Source organism: Entelurus aequoreus, linkage group LG08, assembly GCF_033978785.1.
Source record: "Entelurus aequoreus isolate RoL-2023_Sb linkage group LG08, RoL_Eaeq_v1.1, whole genome shotgun sequence".
Taxonomy (NCBI): domain Eukaryota; kingdom Metazoa; phylum Chordata; class Actinopteri; order Syngnathiformes; family Syngnathidae; genus Entelurus; species Entelurus aequoreus.
The window spans coordinates 78965845-78984855 of NC_084738.1; the positions used below are offsets into that span (position 1 = coordinate 78965845).

At 38.4% G+C, this 19011-nt stretch overlaps 2 protein-coding genes across 4 annotated transcripts in view; one reads left to right on the forward strand and one right to left on the reverse strand.

Moving 5' to 3' along the window:
* Positions 1–1568, reverse strand: part of LOC133656315 (huntingtin-interacting protein 1-related protein-like) — an 86027-nt gene extending 84459 nt beyond the window's left edge. The window contains exons 1-2 of the mRNA XM_062057341.1: positions 1029–1568; positions 677–897 (exon numbers count right to left, since the gene is read on the reverse strand). Coding sequence (XP_061913325.1) covers positions 677–757 — 81 coding nt within the window. The 5' untranslated portion in view covers positions 758–897; positions 1029–1568. The remainder of the gene's footprint in view (positions 1–676; positions 898–1028) is intronic.
* A 7110-nt stretch (positions 1569–8678) lies between these two features.
* Positions 8679–19011, forward strand: part of LOC133655245 (density-regulated protein-like) — an 11171-nt gene continuing 838 nt past the window's right edge. The window contains exons 1-7 of one of the 3 annotated variants that reach the window (XM_062055222.1): positions 8679–8883; positions 13015–13118; positions 13195–13214; positions 13280–13364; positions 13447–13527; positions 16577–16693; positions 16793–16932. In XM_062055222.1, the coding sequence (XP_061911206.1) occupies positions 13025–13118; positions 13195–13214; positions 13280–13364; positions 13447–13527; positions 16577–16693; positions 16793–16932 (537 nt within the window). In that variant the 5' untranslated portion in view covers positions 8679–8883; positions 13015–13024. Of the gene's footprint in view, positions 8884–13014; positions 13119–13194; positions 13215–13279; positions 13365–13436; positions 13528–16576; positions 16694–16792; positions 16933–19011 lie in introns of all 3 variants that reach the window. The other 2 variants (XM_062055221.1, XM_062055220.1) reach the window with 2 other exon arrangements.

Sequence of the window (19011 nt, forward strand, 5' to 3'; positions counted from 1 at the left end):
CAATATTGTGTCAATAAATGATGTATTTTAGTGAATCAAACCATTAAACTGTGGTTTTGTTCAATTAACAGTATATGTCAATAATTCAAGAATATTTAATGTATTTTAGTGAATGGGACTAAAAAAAGTGCTGTCTCATTTATTTATTTACACTATATGTCAAAAAAGTGGCAATAAATTATGTATTTTAGTGAATTAAACCACAAAAAACTGCGGTTTTGTTCAATTATTAACAGTATATGTCAATGATGTAGCAATATTTGATGTATTTTAGTGAGTGGGACTAAAAAAGTGCTGTTTCATTTATTTATTAACAGTATTTAATATCATAAATGAGGCAATATTTGATGTCTTTTAGTGAGTGGGACTAAAAAAGTGATGTTTCATTTATTTATTAACAGTATTTAATATCATAAATGAGGCAATATTTGATGTCTTTTAGTGAGTGGGACTAAAAAAGTGATGTTTCATTTATTTATTAACAGTATTTAATATCAATAATGAGGCAATATTTGATGTCTTTTAGTGCATTAAACCATAAAAACTCTGGTTTTGTTCAATTATTAACACTATATGTCAATGATGTAACAATATTTGATGTATTTTAGTGAATTGGACCTGGAAAAAGACAGTTTTAGCCAATAAGAGCGTACAATAACAAAATAAAAATCCTTACCTGTTGTTTCCCAAATTGCCCCTTTTCAGCCGCTAAAGCTTTTTCTGTCTTGTTCTCACTTTTGTTCTTCGTTTTGCTCATCTTGCTGACTGGAAGGACTTACAAAGCACACAACACACACACACAGGTCCAACAAGAAGGAAAAATAGCCCTTGCCCTTTGCTCCAGTCAAGTCCTGCAGCCTTCCGGAAGCGTCTTTAGTGCATCAAAATCCAGGAAACCTTTGTGGTTAAAAAAAAATGAATAAATGGTGTTTGTGAAAATTTTCGGCCTTCATAATAAAGCTGAGCAGAAGAGCTTGTGAAGAAAGAAAGGTTTAATCGAGACGGCGAAGAAGAGAAACTGGTATTACCCAACATGAAGCACCAATCCACCCTGCCCGACTGGTTCCACACCTCACTTCAAAAAACGGATTCTTCCCTTTAAGATGCCATCAGAAACCACTAGAGAACTCAAACCAGGAGGGACCGACTATCCAGAGGTTAACGCCACACTTGGCTGAACGACGACGAGGTGAAAATGTGACGTTTGCGGCCCAAAGGAAAGCCGGTCGCTGTCAGGACGCCTCAAACCCCGCCCCCTTTGGGCGGAGTCTCGGCGCTCTGAAAGACGACGGGCGTCGGAACACACCCGGACTGCACGGGAGATTTTTGATGCATGGAAACAGGTCGTTCTGCTAGCAAAACGAGTTTGTGGTCCTCCGACGTTCCAAGGCCAGGGCCCCTTAAAGGCCTACTGAAATTAAATGTTTTTATTTAAACGGGGATAGCAGATCTATTCTATGTGTCATACTTGATCATTTCGCGATATTGCCATATTTTTGCTGAAAGGATTTAGTATAGAACAACGACGATAAAGATTGCAACTTTTGGTATCTGATAAAAAAAGGCTTGCCCCTACCGGAAGTAGCGTGACGTAGTCAGTTGAACATATACGCAAAGTTCCCTATTGTTTACAATGATGCGACGATTTCCCCATTAATTTGAGCGAGGATGAAAGATTTGTGGATGAGGAAAAGGCAAGTGAAGGACTAGTGGGGAGTGGAAGCGATTCAGATAGGGAAGATGCTGTGAGAGGCGGGTGGGACCTGATATTCAGCTGGGAATGACTACAACAGTAAATAAACACAAGACATATATATACCGTAATTTCCGGACTATAAGCCGCTACTTTTTCCCCTCGTTCTGGTCCCTGCGGCTTATACAAGGGTGCGGCTTATTTACGGCCTGTTCTTCTCCGACACCGACGAAGAGGATTTCGGTGGTTTTAGTACGCAGGAGGAAGACGATGACACAATGATTAAAGACTGACTTTTCATGTACCGGTAGGCTGGTTATTTTTGATAACGTACAGGCGAGCACTTTGTATTACTTTGCACCGTTGTATTATTTGTACTCTGCACGAATGCTGTTCGCCATGTCAAAGATGTGAAAGTTTGATTGAATGATTGAAAGATTTATTGTTAATAAATGGGACGCTTTGCGTTCCCAAACAGTCATCTCTGTCCCGACAATCCCCTCCGTGGTAGCAGGAACCCCTATATACTACGGTAATTACACATCAAAACCCTGCGGCTTATAGTCGGGTGCGGCTTATATATGGAGCAATCTGTATTTTCTCCTAAATTTAGCTGGTGCGGCTTATAGTCAGGTGCGGCTTATAGTCCGGAAATTACGGTACTCTATTAGCCACAACACAACCAGGCGTATATTTAATATGCCACAAATTAATCCCGCGTAAAAACACCTAGGTGTTTGTTATGCTAGCTCCTAGCTACTAGCTCGAGCTAGTTATAGCTCGAGCGAGTTATATGGACGGGATCCCGTCCATATAACCCGCCAATACAATTCAAACACCTGCACAACACACACACTCACTCAGCCCAAAGGACCGTTCACCTAACCCAAGGTTCATAAAGCTTATATATTTAACCAAAGTTACGTACGTGACACGCACGTACGGGCAAGCGATCAAATGTTTGGAAGCGCAGCTGCGTACTCACGGTATCGCGTCTGCGTCTGTGTATCCAAATCAAAGTAATCCTGGTAAGAGTCTGTGTTGTCCCAGTTCTCTACAGGCGTCTGTGTATCCAAATCAAAGTCCTCCTGGTAAGAGTCTCTGTTGTCCGAGTTCTTCGATCTTGACTGCATCTTTCGGGAATGTAAACTATGAAACGCCGGCTGTGTTGTGTTGCTGACTTCCCTCGCAAAATACTCCGCATCGCACCGACAACTTTCTTCTTTGCTTGCTCAGCTTCTTTCTCCATAATGCAATGAACAAATTGCAACAGATTCACCAACACAGATGTCCAGAATACTGTGGAATTATGAGATGAAAACAGAGCTATTTCGTATTGGCTTCAATGGGGGAGCCATACCTCTGTTAAACTGGCTACGTCACGCGCATATGTCATCCTCCAAAGGTGTTTCCAACCGGAAGTTTAGCGGGAAATTTAAAATGTCACTTTATAAGTTAACCCGGCCGTATTGGCATGTGTTGCAATGTTAAGATTTCATCATTGATATATAAACTATCAGACTGCGTGGTCGGTAGTAGTGGCTTTCAGTAGGCCTTTAAGGGGGCCCGAAACGGGACGCAACATCTCCACCAAAAATAGGGTTGTACGATATACGGGTACTAATAAAGTACTGTGGTACTAATTCATTTTTAAAAAGGTACTACACTGCCTTTGAAAAATGCCAGTACTTTTTTTTTGTGTGAGTCAACATAGTACCTAGTGCCTATACTGCATGTAAAATCAATAATAAGGCAATATAATACCAGTACTTTTTTTTGTGTGTGAGTCAAAATAGTACCTAGTGCCTATACTGCATGTAAGATCAATAATAAGGCAATATAATACCAGTACTTTTTTTTTTTTTCGTGTGAGTCAACACACACACACACACACACACACACACACACACACACACACACACACACACACACACACACACAGAGAGCACGTACAAGCAGAAACGGCACTTTTTCTTCTTCTTCTCCAGAATTTGGCGCGCTCTACCTTCCACATGTCATCCAATTCAAACCGTTCCGACTTCAAACTGTTCGGCCTATTCGGGAATCGCGGGCTTTTTCTTGACAAATTCCGAAAAATTCCCCAGAATTCCAGGTTTTCCGGAACATTTTTCCCCATTCAAAACGAATTGGCCATTTTTCAAACTTCCACCATTTCCACATTTTTCAACCGATTCAAACCATTGCTCCTTCAACACATTCCACCATTCTGGAAATTTAAACTACCTTTTGTTCCAAGTTCAAAAAAATTCCAGGATCTTCCAGAATTCCTGGTTTTCCAAAGCCCTATTTCCACCCTTTTTTTCTGGCGACTACTCCTGCCACATTTTTCGACGTATTTCAACCGTCAAAACATTCCTTTTAATTAGGAAAAGAAACAAAGTTGTTTTTTGAACTGTAAAAATTCCCGGTTTTCCCGAAATTCCGTAATACCATTTCTCAGTTCAACATGTTACTACTTCAACATTTCTTCCAACACCAACCATTCCAACTCATTCAAGTTTTTTTTTTTACCATTTTCAAAAAAATTCCCACTTTTCCCAAAATTCCTACTTTTGGAAAAATTTCAATGGGACATTCTGCAAAGTTCCACAATTCCCACTAATTCAAACCATTCCACCATCAACACATTCAACTCATCCTCGACATTCAAGCTACCATTTTTCCACCTTCAACAAATTTCCAGGAATTCCTGTCCTTTTCTAACCCTATTTCAGACCTTTTTCGTTTGACTACTCCTTTTCCTTTTTTCATCCCATTTCAAATGTTTCACCGTCAAAACATTTTTCTTAGTCAGGACAATAAAACAAGTTGGTTTAGGACCTAGAAACATTCCCGTTTTTCCCGAAATTCCGTAATTACATTTCTCAATTAAAAACTGTTCCTACTTCAACATTTCTCGACCGATTAAAACAATTTTGAAACCAACCAATTCAGCTCATTCAGGACATTCATGCTATCAATCTTTTTTTTTAAATCTCAATTTCCCAAATTTTAGGAAGTTCCCATTGAAATGAATGGGACATGTTTCCAAGTTGCACAATTCCCACATTTTTCAACCTATTCAACCCATTCCAACATCAACACATTCCACTCATCCTGGACATTCAAACTAACACTTTCCCAAGTTACAAACCAAATTCCGGTTTTCCTGGAAATAGAATGTAATTTATAATAATATAAAATATCAACTCAGGAAATAAGTTCCTAGACACAGGAGGACTTTAACTATGACCAATGTATGATCCTGTAACTACTTGGTATCGGATCGATAACAACATGTGTAATATCAGCCATACTTATGTAAAGTATCAGAAGAATAAGTGATTATTACATTTGAACAGAAGTGTAGATAGAACATGTTGAAACAGGAAGTAAGTAGGGATGTCAGATAATGGCTTTTTGCCGATATCCGATATTCCGATATTGTCCAACTCTTTAATTACCGATACCGATATCAACCGATACCGATATCAACCGATACTGATGTATACAGTCATGGAATTAACATATTATTATGCCTAATTTGGACAACCAGGTATGGTGAAGATAAGGTCCTTTTTTTAAATATTAATAAAATAACATAAATAAATTAAAAGCATTTTCTTGAATAAAAAAGAAAGTAAAACAATATAAAAACAGTTACATAGAAACTAGTAATTAATGAAAATGAGTAAAATTAACTGTTAAAGGTTAGTATTATTAGTGGACCAGCAGCATGCACAATCATGTGTGCTTACGAACTGTATCCCTTGCAGACTGTATTGATATATATTGATATATAATGTAGGAACCAGAATATTAATAACAGAAAGAAACAACCCTTTTGTGTGAATGAGTGGGAGGGAGGTTTTTTGGGTTGGTGCACTATTTGTAAGTGTATCTTGTGTTTTTTATGTTGATTTAATTTTTTTTTTAAAAACACAAAAAAAACGATACCGATAATAAAAAAAACGATACCGATAATTTCCGATATTACATTTTAAAGGCAGGTCAATATTATCGGACATCTCTAGAAGTAAGCAGATATTAACAATCTATTTTTGACCGCTTGTCCCTCATAATTTTGACAAAAATAATACAATACCCTTTATTTTGAAAAGGTTAGAAAAGTATTGAAATATATTTTGGTCCCAAAATACTAATTTATCAGGACAATTATAGTATATTTTAGGAGTATCATCATCAGGGATGGTAATCTTACAAAAATGTAGGATTTAATTCGATTTCGAATCTATTCTCAATTCAACCGGAGTCTCGATTCAAACCGATTCTCGCAACTAAATGACAAAGCTAATTTTCTTAAAAGGGGCTGTTTCCAACCTTTACTGTGGCTGCTTAAAGAACGCTAACTTTTCCAGGGTAATGACGTAAACTCGGGCTTACGTAAAGCTTTGTGTTGTCAGCTAATGACAGCGATTTACCAAACTTTAGCTACAAAGGCTAGCTATCATGTGCTATCATAACAACCATAGACATCTTATAAGTAGACGCAGCATGGAGCGCTACTGCCTACTGGCGCTGACAAGTCGCGGGGCCACCATCTTGGAGTGGTGGTCCGCTCCACTCAGTGCAATTCATTTTACCTCACTGAATACCACTGATTTTCACGCGCTTTTTTGTCATACGTGTAGCTATGATAAAAGACACATGTTTTATTATTCATAGTTTGCTTAACAGTAATAGAATAATTTTATATGCTTTAAGTGACCAGACGTCCGAGATGAAAACTGGGAATATAATCCCAGAGAAGGGGGAAAAAAACGGTCAGCTATTTTTAAATTCAAGAAACAATAGGATTAGGTTATATATACATGCGTATATCCTACATAAAAATAGGGTTGGAAAGCTAGACTAAATTTAGACTTGTATAATACTGTATAGCCACTGTCCATCTGATTGTCTAGTTAGCTAACATATATTACTTACCCCCCCCCCTACACAATCTGGACTGTGGTCCTAACTTTTACCGCTGTTGTCTTTTACAATCTTTATCTTCATCATTTATTTCAACTTTATGTTATTCAAGTATGACATTTTTAAATTTAATTAATTTAATTGACAAGCAATTCTATTATGTTCATACTGTTGTTTGCTAGCGGCTACAATTTCTGTACTATTGAAGATCTTTGCTCCTTCTCAACTCTGTGGTAATATTCTTTTCACAAAATGCAACCAATAGTACGTTAATGTTAAGTCTTACTTGTGGAAAGTAATCCCCCGATTCCTATTTTCAACAGTCCGCTCATTTGAGCAGGAAAACGCTGAACACCATCTTTGTTTTCTACCTGTCAACTGTCAGTTTAGTCATCACCACTTCAAGATGGCGGCCCAATTTCTCGCGTCACAGCAGCCATTGTTGCGTCTACTTATAAGATGTCTACGATAACAACAACTTGCTGCTAAAATTCTTAGTTGCTTTTGTGAGTGACAGAAAAAAAATATATATATATATTATAATAGATTTAAATAAATATTATAATAAGAACACAAATACACTATTCAAGTTTTACTTGCTGAAAATATCGCCAGCTAGCACCAGAATGTACCTATCTTAAAGAAGCCTTTTGAGATCTCCTGATCAAAAAGGCACCATAGATTAAATGTATTATTATTTTAGGAAGGAGAAAACGTCATGTAGGAGAGAAATAAAATATTAGATCATTCGATTAAATATTTTGAATGCATGTAAACGCTGCAGTCTTAATGGACACAACATTAGGTACATCCGTTCTCACACAACCGTGGGGCAACACGGTATCAGTCGCCTGATTTGTAATAAACGTCAAGTCGGTAACGTGACGGGAGACGGTAACGCGCTCCAGGAATGCGGCTGGACGGGAAAGCCGTCGATCAAGAGGAGGAACTAGAGCGCCTCTCCATTGCTACCTGGAAGCGTCGTGTCGACTTCCCGCCAGGCAGTGCCGCGGACACAGGTTTGCGGTCCTGTTTGGAGCGGGACAACAGCGGGGGGGGGGGGTTTATTTTATTTCATTTTATTTTGGACGCCTTTTAGAGGCCATTAACGTGCACGAAAAGCCCCCATATTTAGAAGGCGCGTCAGGTGTGGCGAAACGGCGAAACATCTTATATTTTGGGTCAGGCAAATTGTAAGATGATGGGTTAGTTTGCACAGATTTTAATTTATTTTTTAAAGCCGGACTACACTGGGTTTCCTCCCTGAGGCGGAAATGCCGAGTTAGTATTTCTTTTCCAATTAAAAATATTTACCAACATAACTGAACATGAACGAGTATGTTCAAACATATATCCTATGGTTACTAATTATTTTACGAAATAATTTCATTTGGAAATTATTGAGTTGTTTATTGTATCGAATTAGCACGGTTTTAAAACTAATTGTCTTTATTTTGAAAAGCCCAACAAGAACGACATTCTGAAGCATAAATCAACGTCAACGATGCCAGTCTTGCTATCGAAAAGAAAGCAGTTTTAAAGAATATTTGGTGGGGTACGTACTTTTTTTTAATTTTACATATTATTTTCAAAGGGTAAGATTATGGGATAGTTTGCGCAGTTTTAGTTCTTTTTTTTAAAAACCGGACTACACTGGGTTTCCTCCCTGAGGCGGAAATGCCGAGTGAGTATTTCCTTTCCAATTAAAAATATTTACCGACATAACTGAACATAAAACGAGTATGTTAAAACATGTATCCTATGTTTACTAATTATTTTATAAAATATTTTTTATTTGGAAATTATTGAGTTCTTTATTGTATCGAATTAGCACGGTTTTAAAACGAATTGTCTTTTATTTTGAAAATCCCCAAATACAGGGCGCTGCGATTAAGACGACAAAAAAGCACACCTGCTCAATGAATACTTAATATTATGTTTCGAAATACAAGTTTTATGCTATTTTTTCTTTTTAGTAAACTGAAATAAGTAGATACAGTGTCATTTCAAAACGTTCTGGCTATGTCGTTCTGCTCCAAAGCGCCAGGGGGCGTCATCACTAGCGAGCACACTTTTCTCCGTCTTCCTCCAATCACTTAAACGAGCAAGAAGGCCAGCAGAGGCGTGCTTTAAACTACGCAAACTAAAAACCTCCATAAGCCCAACAAGAATGACATTCTGAAGCATAAATCAACATCAACGATGCCAGTCTTGCTATCGGAAAGAAAGCAGTTTTAAAGAATTATTTGGTTGGGGTACGTACCTTTTTATTTATTATACATATTATTTTCAAAGAGGAGTTCGATGCTAAGCTAACGGTGACAGCTGTGTGACTCAACATAACATGATGGCAGGAGATGACACTCAAATGCCACTTTTACGATACTAGAAACACATATTTACACTATTGAGGAGAAATTCGACAACTCTTCTTTGCTAATAACTTTACAAATTCGTACCATTTAGGAGCCCGAGCCGGTGTAACGCTCGCATGTGTTAGCTAGCTTGGCTAGTCATGCTAGCAAGAAAGCTAATAGTAAACTTCCGACTTCTCTATTCGAGCACTCGAACAAAGTATGTTTTATGCGGGTTTGGAAATTATAATTCATTTAGGTATTATTTAGTCAGTGTTCAATTGTAGCCCATTCATTCACTTGAAGGGGAAGTGCACTTTTACAATCCCCATGTAAAACAAGAACACATGTTATTATACTTCTATGCATTCTAACTCGTAAATAAACGCTAGTAAAAGTCAGCTATCAACGGAGCCAATAGGAGTTGCTCTAATCCGCCTATAAAGCGCTCTAAAAACATCCGTCATCGTTTTATATACATGCTGTAATGGAATAACATTCATAATAACATGTAATATTGACATATTTTGCTCATTTTAAAAGTATTAATTTCACAGACTCATCACAGTGTTCGTTTTTCCTTTCAACAACAACACTACGCATCATGGCATACTTTGTGAGTGTTAACAACTACTTTGGGACAAATGATGATCCAGAAACTTATATTTTTGAGCATGAATATAAGGAGGATGCTGTGTGCTAAACAGATGCAGCTTCCAAACCCATGTTGTTATGTTTATATGCATTCTAACTCGTAAATAAACGCTAGCAAAAGTCAGCTAACAATGGAGCCAATAGGAGTTGCTCTAAAGCGCTCTAAAAACATCCGAAAGCATTCGTTATCGTTTAATATACATGCTGTAATGGACTAACATTCCTAATAACATGTAATATTTACATATTTAGCTCATTTTAAGTATTAATTTCACAGACTCATCACAGTGTCCGTTTTTCCTTTTAACAACAACACTACGCATCATGGCAGACTTCATGAGCGTTGACAACTACTTTAGGACAAAAGATGATCCAGAAATGTATATTTTTGAGCATGAATATAAGGAGGAAGCTGCGTGCTAAACAGATGCAGCTTTCAAACCCATGTTATTACGTTTCTATGCAGTCTAACTCGTAAATAAACGCTAGTAAAAGTCAGCTAACAACGGAACCAATAGGAGTCGCTCTAATCCGCCTATTAAGCGCTCTAAAAACATCCGAAAGCATCCGTCGTCGTTTTATATACATGCTTTAATGGAGTAACAATCATAATAACATCAGGGTTTCCCACACATTCATTTATTTGTGGCGGCCCGCCACGAAAGAATTACGTCCGCCACAAATAAAAATAAATTTAAAAAAATTTTAAAATTTTTTTTTAAATTTTTCTTTTGTCCTCTCCAGCTTCTCAGGCAAATCATATAGTTGATGTAGATGCCCATATCGGCTGTTCAGATTTACTTTACAAAAGAGAAGTGTAGGATACTTCTCTTATTGCCTTATTTGTATTTGACTTTATTATATGTATTTATATTAGAAACACACCACTGTATATAACAAAGGGTGCAAAGTCTGCAGGCAGTAGGAAACACACGGTTAAGTGTAGGGAGTAAAACTGATGGCAGTCTAAAGTTCAAGATTTTTGGAGCTCTTTGTTCAGTGGATCAGATGTTTGATGAAGCTCTGTGTCTATCTACCACCACTACTGTTTTCTGTTTATTTGTTACTGACTGTGGCAGGACACCTCTGCCTCTGTTTCACTTTATGTTGCTGGTAAATAATATAGGGAGTAAAACTGATGGCAGTCTAAAGTTCAAGATTTTTGGAGCTCTTTGTTCAGTGGATCAGATGTTTGATGAAGCTCTGTGTCTATCTACCACCACTACTGTTTTCTGTTTATTTGTTACTGACTGTGGCAGGACACCTCTGCCTCTGTTTCACTTTATGTTGCTGGTAAATAATATAGGGAGTAAAACTGATGGCAGTCTAAAGTTCAAGATTTTTGGAGCTCTTTGTTCAGTGGATCAGATGTTTGATGAAGCTCTGTGTCTATCTACCACCACTACTGTTTTCTGTTTATTTGTTACTGACTGTGGCAGGACACCTCTGCCTCTGTTTCACTTTATGTTGCTGGTAAATAATATGGTTGTAGTAGTAGGCTAAAGTTAAATTATTTAGTATGCACTAATTAAAGGGGCAGAACTTTGAGACATTTTAGCTTTTATATTTTATAAGATATATTTTTTGTAAGAACCACAATTAATATATTTCAGTGAATAACTTATTGTTCAAATCTGTATATAAATATGTACATAAAGTGTTGTAATTATATTGTAAAATGGATGGATGGATGGACGTTTAAAACAAAACTGTTATTATTAATTAGTAAGTATACATTTTTTGAGCCTTTTTAAAGAAAATCAAATCATTGTAGTAAATTATGCAAATTACTCGGTGATGTCATGGTAACCACGCCCATAGCCATGCCCCCACCGCCACAGGTATCTTGGCAGTTTATGGGAAACACTGAACATGTAATATTGACATATTTTGCTCATTTTAAGTATTCATTTCACAGACTCATCACAGTGTTCGTTTTTCCTTTCAACAACAACACTACGCATCATGGCAGACTTCGTGAGCGTTAACAACTACTTTGGGACAAAAGATGATCCAGAAACTTATATTTTTGAGCATGAATATAAGGAAGCTGCGTGCTAAACAGATGCAGCTTCAGTGAATTACTAAGCATCATGTAGCATTATTGCTAAGTGTTGAACAAGATCGACAAACTACGAACATGATAAAACAATCACTTACTGCACAATTTCCACTTGTACAGGGACGTCATTTACAATCCCCATGTAAGACAAGAACACATTGTTATATTTCTATGCATTCTTACTCGTAAAAAAATGCTAGCAAAAGTCAGCTAACAACAGAGCCAATAGGAGTCGCTCTAATCCGCCCATAAAGCACTCTAAAAACATCCGAAAGCATCCGTCGTCGTTTTATATACATGCTGTAATGGAGTAACATTCATAATAACATGTAATATTGACATGTTTTGCTAATTTTAAAAGTATTCATTTCACAGACTCATCACCGTGTTCGTTTTTCCTTTCAAAAACAACACTACGCATCATGGCAGACTTCATGAGCGTTGACAACTACTTTGGGACAAATGACGATCCAGAAACGTATCTTTTTGAGCATGAATATAAGGAGGAAGCTGTGTGCTAAACAGATGCAGCTTCCAAACCCATGTTATTACATTTCTATGCATTCTAACTCGTAAATAAACGCTAGCAAAAGTCAGCTAACGGAGCCAATAGGAGTGGCTCTAATCCGCCTATAAAGCGCTCTAAAAACATCCGGAAGCATCCGTCATCGTTTTATATACATCAGGGGTGTCAAACTCGTTTTCATTGAGGGCCACATCGCAGTTATGGTTGCCCTTAGAGGGCCGCGTTTAACAATGAGTAATATATGAATATACATGTGTATATATAATACATTAACAACATATTTTTTTACATACACAGCAAATTTTTAACATTTATTTTACTCTTAAAAACTGGCAGCTTAGTCACCATATATGAATATACATGTGTATATATACGATGAGGTGGCGACTTGTCCAGGGTGTACCCCGCCTTCCGCCCGAATGCAGCTGAGATAGGCTCCAGCACCCCCCGCGACCCCAAAAGGGACAAGCGGTAGAAATTGATGGATGGATATATAATACATTAACAATATATTTTTACATACGCAGCACTTTTTTAAAATGTATTTTACTTTAAAAACTGGCAGCTCAGTCACCAGAATTTTACAGTAAAAGCAGTGGATTTTTTACCGCATATAAAAAAATGGAATAAATAGAATGGAATTACAATACCACTGTTTTTAGCTGTAAATTCTTGTTGTTTTAATGTTTTTATTGTTTGTTTTTTAATGTTTTAGTGTCTTACTGTATGTAGAAAAAAACAGTACCAAAGTTGATTTTACAGTAAAAAACTCTGCAATGTTGTTTTCTAGACAGTTTGTAATGGCTACTGAGATGGATTTAGAAAGCAGAACAGAACAAGAGACCACCGTGGACCCAGACTCCAAGTACCCATTGAAGGTGCTTTATTGTGGAGGTACTTTATATCATTTGTACCTTCACCGTTTTCTCACTTCTCCATCAATAACCAACTGCCGTTGTCCCCCCTACAGTGTGCTCTCTGCCTTCAGAGGTAAGTTCAACCATCCTCGGGTTCAAGCCAAGAACTTTTGCGAGTAATCTGTCTCTTGTCCGTAGTACTGCGAGTACATGCCCGAGCCCGCCAAATGTCGGCAGTGGCTGGAGAAGAACTTCCCTGACGTTTTTGCCAGGATGACTCTCGGTGAGCCCACTTTGGCCGCCACGCCGCTAATAAGTTGATTCCTAACAGTTTGCCTCGTCCTTCTGTCCAACTGGCCCGGCAGCAAAGGCGCCCAAACAGGATCCCGACGCTGGAGACGCTCCCCCTGCTGGCGAGGAGGAGGAGAAGAAGAAGCAGAAGAGAGGTGCGTGCAGAAACCGTCCCCATACACCACACCTGGGCAAAGTACGGCCCATTAAGATTTTCAATCCGGCCCGCCAGATGTTCTACATCATTTTTTTAGACCTTACACATCCAAACTGTAGCTGCCATTCAGATGTGCAGTGCTGTTTTTTAAATGACCGGAAATAAAGTATTATTGCTTCGCCGCTCCCAGTCTGTGGAACGCTCTCCCTGACCACCTGAGGGCACCACAGACTGTGGATGTTTTTAAAAAAGGCTTAAAAACCCTTCTTTTTTTTAAAAGCCTTTTTTTTTAGATATATGCATACTAGTTCTAGCTTTTAGGCTGTTGTAGTTTTTATTTTTATTATCTATTTATTTTGATTTTTTTAATACACTGTAGCACTTTGAGGTTGTTTGCTCAATGTATTGTGCTTTTTACAAATAAAATCTATTATTATTATTTCAATGGTTGAAATCTGCACTTTTAAGTGTTTCACGAGTTATTACGGCAACAGGCCTCACATTTTAACTTTTTAAGGTCAAGGCAAGTGTTGCCTTAAAGGAGGGCTCATATTTTAGTTAAAGTCAAGTTAAAGTACCAATGATTGTCACACACACACTAGGTGTGGTGAAATTTGTCCTCTGCATTTGACCCATCCCCTTGGTCACCGCCTGGGAGGTGAGGGGAGCAGTGAGCAGCAGCGGTGGCCGCGCCCGGGAATAATTTTTGGTGATTAAACCCCCAATTCCAACCCTTGATGCCGAGTGCCAAGCAGGGAGGTAATGGGTCCCATTTTCATAGTCTTTGGTATGACTCGGCTAGGGTTTGAACTCACAACCTACCCATCTAGTGGCGGACACTCTAGCCACTAGGCCACTGAGTAGGTTGTGTGTATGTGTATATATATATATATATATATACTGTTTTTGTAATTATTTAATAATATCAACTTGTCAGCTTTTTGTCACTAAATGATGCCTTTTATCTAAATTTTTACATTTTGATAGAGGGAGGTATTTTTTTTTGTATTATTTATTTGTTTCTAAGTGATGTACATTTATATGTACATGTAGATGCTGTGTCCGGACAGATCCATTAAGATTTTGAGCGAAAATATGTCATATAGGAATCAACAATACACAATAATACATTAACAAAATGATGTGTCACATGAATGGTTTTTGAAGTAATACCTTTTGTGACATGACAAAAACACAAGAAATTTAAACAAGCATGTTTACTTTTTGATATTAAAATAAAACAAATCAGTTTGGCTAATGAAGATAAAGTCTAATAAACAAGCTTTGTTCTTCTCCAACAACGCCTCCTTGTCGTTCAGTGCAACAGTTTGGCCAACAAAAACAAAAGAGGAGTGACACCTCACACATCAAATACACAATCTTCACAGCCTGTGTTCAATTCAATGAGATGACAAAGCATTTGAGCTATTATTGATGTTATTGGAACACTGATACAGTTTGCAGTTAAATAATGGCGTGAACACCCCAGTAAACAAACTTTATAAAAAAGTTGTGACAACATGTGAAACATCGCCTGCTGCATGTTTCCTCACCTCATTGACTCTCAGTCACAGCGGCTGATGGAGGCTGTATTGACAAAATAAAAGCAACATCAAACTTTTCTCCTTGGCTGTATACTTTTAGTATGGAGACAATTGTCTCCAATATTGTCCATACTTGTCTCCATCCAAACACAGCAGTGCGCTCTTGAACACGCGCCGTGAAGTGAGGGAAATTGAGGTTAAACCAAGCGCTCGGCTCAGTTTACTCCGAGGGGAAATCTCCGCAGCAAAGTCGATGTCGTTGGTCAGCCATAATTATCAAACCAAACGACGATAGTGCGCCTGACTTCCTGTTGCCTAAAATGCATTAATAAATGACATTTTTTCAGTAATTAAAAAATTAGGCGGTATTACTAACCGTCTGGAATTCTATCGCAAATTATCATTATACCGTTTATTGTTACATTTCTCGTCCATTAACAAGTACAAAGTCAAAGGCGGTCAAGGCATGTTCTTGCCGTCGATTTCGGTCATTTTTTTTAGGGCATTACGGCAAACGACGTGAGCGGTCGCGGCTTTTGCCACGGTTCCCGTGGTTAAATTCGAGCCCTGCGGTAATCTAGGTCACAGCAGCTCAGACCAGGAGCAGCAGGTTTACGTTTGCGTGCTAGCATTTTGAGCTAATTTTGCAACCCGTTTAACCTACAGTCATACAACTTGGTATGTGACATCTGTTATCTGTTAGTGTGCTAATGTTAGCATGCTAGCAAGCTACCTTAAGCATGCTAACTTTTTCATCTAATTTTACACTTTTTTTCTCTATTTCCACAGCCATACACCTTACAGCCGTGTTACTTGAGACATGCTAACTGTTAGCAGGCCGTCGTTAGCACACATGCTAAGTGTTAGCATTTTAACCTCTTAAGGCCCAAACTGTTTGTTTACATGCTTTTTTTTTTATTTCTCTTTGCTGTTTGGGCTTATTGGACCCTAATTAGAATAAAAACTAAGAATCATCTTTTGATATGATGTACTTAGTCCATAAGTACACAAATGTGTACTTCATGTTTAGTGACATGCTAATTCTTATTTTTACACTTTTTTTCCATTGTATGTTATGCTCTTCACACACCACCAGATGGCAGTATAAGTGTCCACATAAGCGGCCATAAGACCCCAATTCAGTAGTGTACACAATTTTGGAAATAAGAGCTAAAAGGTGCTGTCCACGCATGTGGCCACTAAGCCTTTAGAGGTTTTTTAATGTGTGCATGCTAACATTTTAGGCTAGCTCTAGCTCATTTTGTACGGTTACACCTAAAACTCACAGATTCAGACACTCGGCACCATTAATTGTCTTTGTTCATATGTTTGTTTGTAAATGTTGAACTTTACAAAATAAAGGTGTATTAAATTTTTTAAATAATTTTGTACTTCCTGTTGGAGCAGCAGCCCAGTCGGGCCTGAATTCAGCGGGGCCCTCTGCTGGTTGCTGGCTGGTACTGCAGGCCGTCACACGTTACTCATGCTATGTTTGTTGTGTAGGTGGGCGTGGCCAGATCAAACAGAAGAAGAAGACGGTGCCTCAGAAAATCACGATAGCAAAGATCCCGCGAGCCAAGAAAAAATACGTCACGCGAGTGTGCGGCATGGCCACTTTTGGTAAGTTCACCCTTTTAATCATCACGTACCTTTTTTTAAATTATTTTTTATTATGAAAAGGCCGCTTTTGAACGCTAACGCTTGCGGTCTCTCTGGCAGACATCGAACTCAAAGAGGCTCAGCGCTTCTTTGCACAGAAATTCTCTTGTGGCGCCTCCGTCACGGCCGAGGATGAAATAATCATTCAGGGAGATTTCACCGATGACATCATCGACGTCATCCAAGAGAAGTGGCCTGAGGTAAGACTCGTTTGACTTCAACATCAAAATGTCCTCGCACAATACCTTCCATTTCACCCAAGTCATATACACTGAGGTACCATGCCAGGCTATAGGCTTCCAGGAGCAAGCAGCTACACAACAGCTAAGCACACAATAGCATACAAGCTAGACATATGTTATAACTCTACCATAAAACAGCACATTTGTCAGTATCAAATTATTACAGTTGCCTATTACATACAAAGTCTCCAAGGCAGGAACGTATTAGAAAGTATCCAGTAACAAACGTGACTGCATCATTCACAGTGGCCTAGTGGTTAGAGTGTCCGCCCTGAGATGGGTAGATTGTGTGTTCAAACCCCGGCCGAGTCATACCAAAGACTATAAAAATGGGACCCATTCGCTCCCTGTTTGGCACTCAGCATCAAGGGTTGGAATTGGGGGTTAAATCACCAAAAATTATTCCCGGGCGCGGCCACCGCTGCTGCTCACTGCTCCCCTCACCTCCCAGGGGGTGATCAAGGGTGATGGGTCAAATGCAGATAATAATTTCGCCACACCTAGTGTGTGTGTGTGACAATTATTTGCACTTTAACTTTAACTAAATTACTGTGGCTACTCGCTGTCACCAAACAACAAATGACCACTCCACTTCAACTTGAAAACAGCACAAGTCCATTTCAGACGAGCGGTGTGGAATGTTAGAAAAAGTCTGCTGAAGTGAAAATGGTCAAACAGAGAACAATGGTAGCTATGGAAAACACCAAGTGGAGTGGTAATTGTTTTTTTGGCGACACTTAGTGGACACAATCATTCATGAAGTTAAGCTCATGATACGGACACGTTTGTTACTTGCTACTTTCTAATAGGGTTGTACGGTATCTGGTACTAATGAAATACTGCCGTAGTAATGAATCAAGAACAGTACTATACTGACCTTTTCCCCCCTTGTACATAACAGCATGCTGTTCTTTTTTTTGGCAGAAGATTGTTAAAAAGAGCAGATTGTCACATGGAGGATCTTTAACTAGTCTTTTATTGCAGTAGGTTCTTAACAAAAGCATCAAACTTCTGCCGTATAGAAGATCTTTGACTAGCGTTTTTGGCAGTATGTTCTTAAGAGCTGATTGTCACATTGAGGATCTTTAACTTGTTTTATTGCAGTAGGTTCTTAAAAAGAGCATAGACCTCCTGTCACGTAGAGGATCTTTGATTGGCATTTTTGTTGTAGATTCTTAAAACAGCAGATTGTCACATGAATGATCTTTGACTGGTGTTTTTGGCATTATGTTCTTAAAAACAGCATTAACGTGCTGTCGCAGAGAGGGTCTTTGACTGGCATTTTTTGGCAGTAGGTCCTTTTTAAAAACAGCAGATTTTCACAGAGGATCTTTGACTAGTGATTTTGGCAGTGGGTTCTTCAAAAAAGCATCAAGCTTCTGTCGTATAGAGGATCTTTGACTAGCGTTTTTGTCAGTGGGTTCTTAAAAAGAGCAGAGCATTTTGTCACATAGAAGATCTTTGCAGACAGTTTTTAGCAATAGATTTTATTTTAAACAGTGCTGTACTCCTGTCAAATACAGGATCTTTTTGGCAGTAGGTCCTTAAAAAGTGCAGGTTGTCACATGGATGATCTTTAACTTGTGTATTATTGCAGTAGGTTCTTAAAAACAGCAAAGAACCTCCTGTCACATGAATGATCTTTGACTGGTGTTTTTGGCAGTAGGTTCTTGAAAACAGCATGGACCTCCTTTCGCAAAGAGGATCTTTGACTGGCATTTTTTGGAAGTAGGTCCTTAAAAACAGCAGATTGTCACATGGTGGATCTTTGACTAGTGATTTTGGCAGTAAGTTCTTAAAAAAAAGTGTCAAGCTTCTGTCATATAGAGGATCTTTGACTATCGTTTTTGTCAGTAGGTTGTTAAAAACAGCAGAGCGCCTTTGTCACATAGAAGATCTTTGCACAGCGTTTTTAGCAATAGGGTTTTTTTTCAAACTACTGTCAAATAGAGGATCTTTGATTAGTCTTTTTTGTAGTAGGTTCTTAAAAATAGCAGATTGGCACATGGAGGATCTTTGACTAGTATTTTTGGCCGT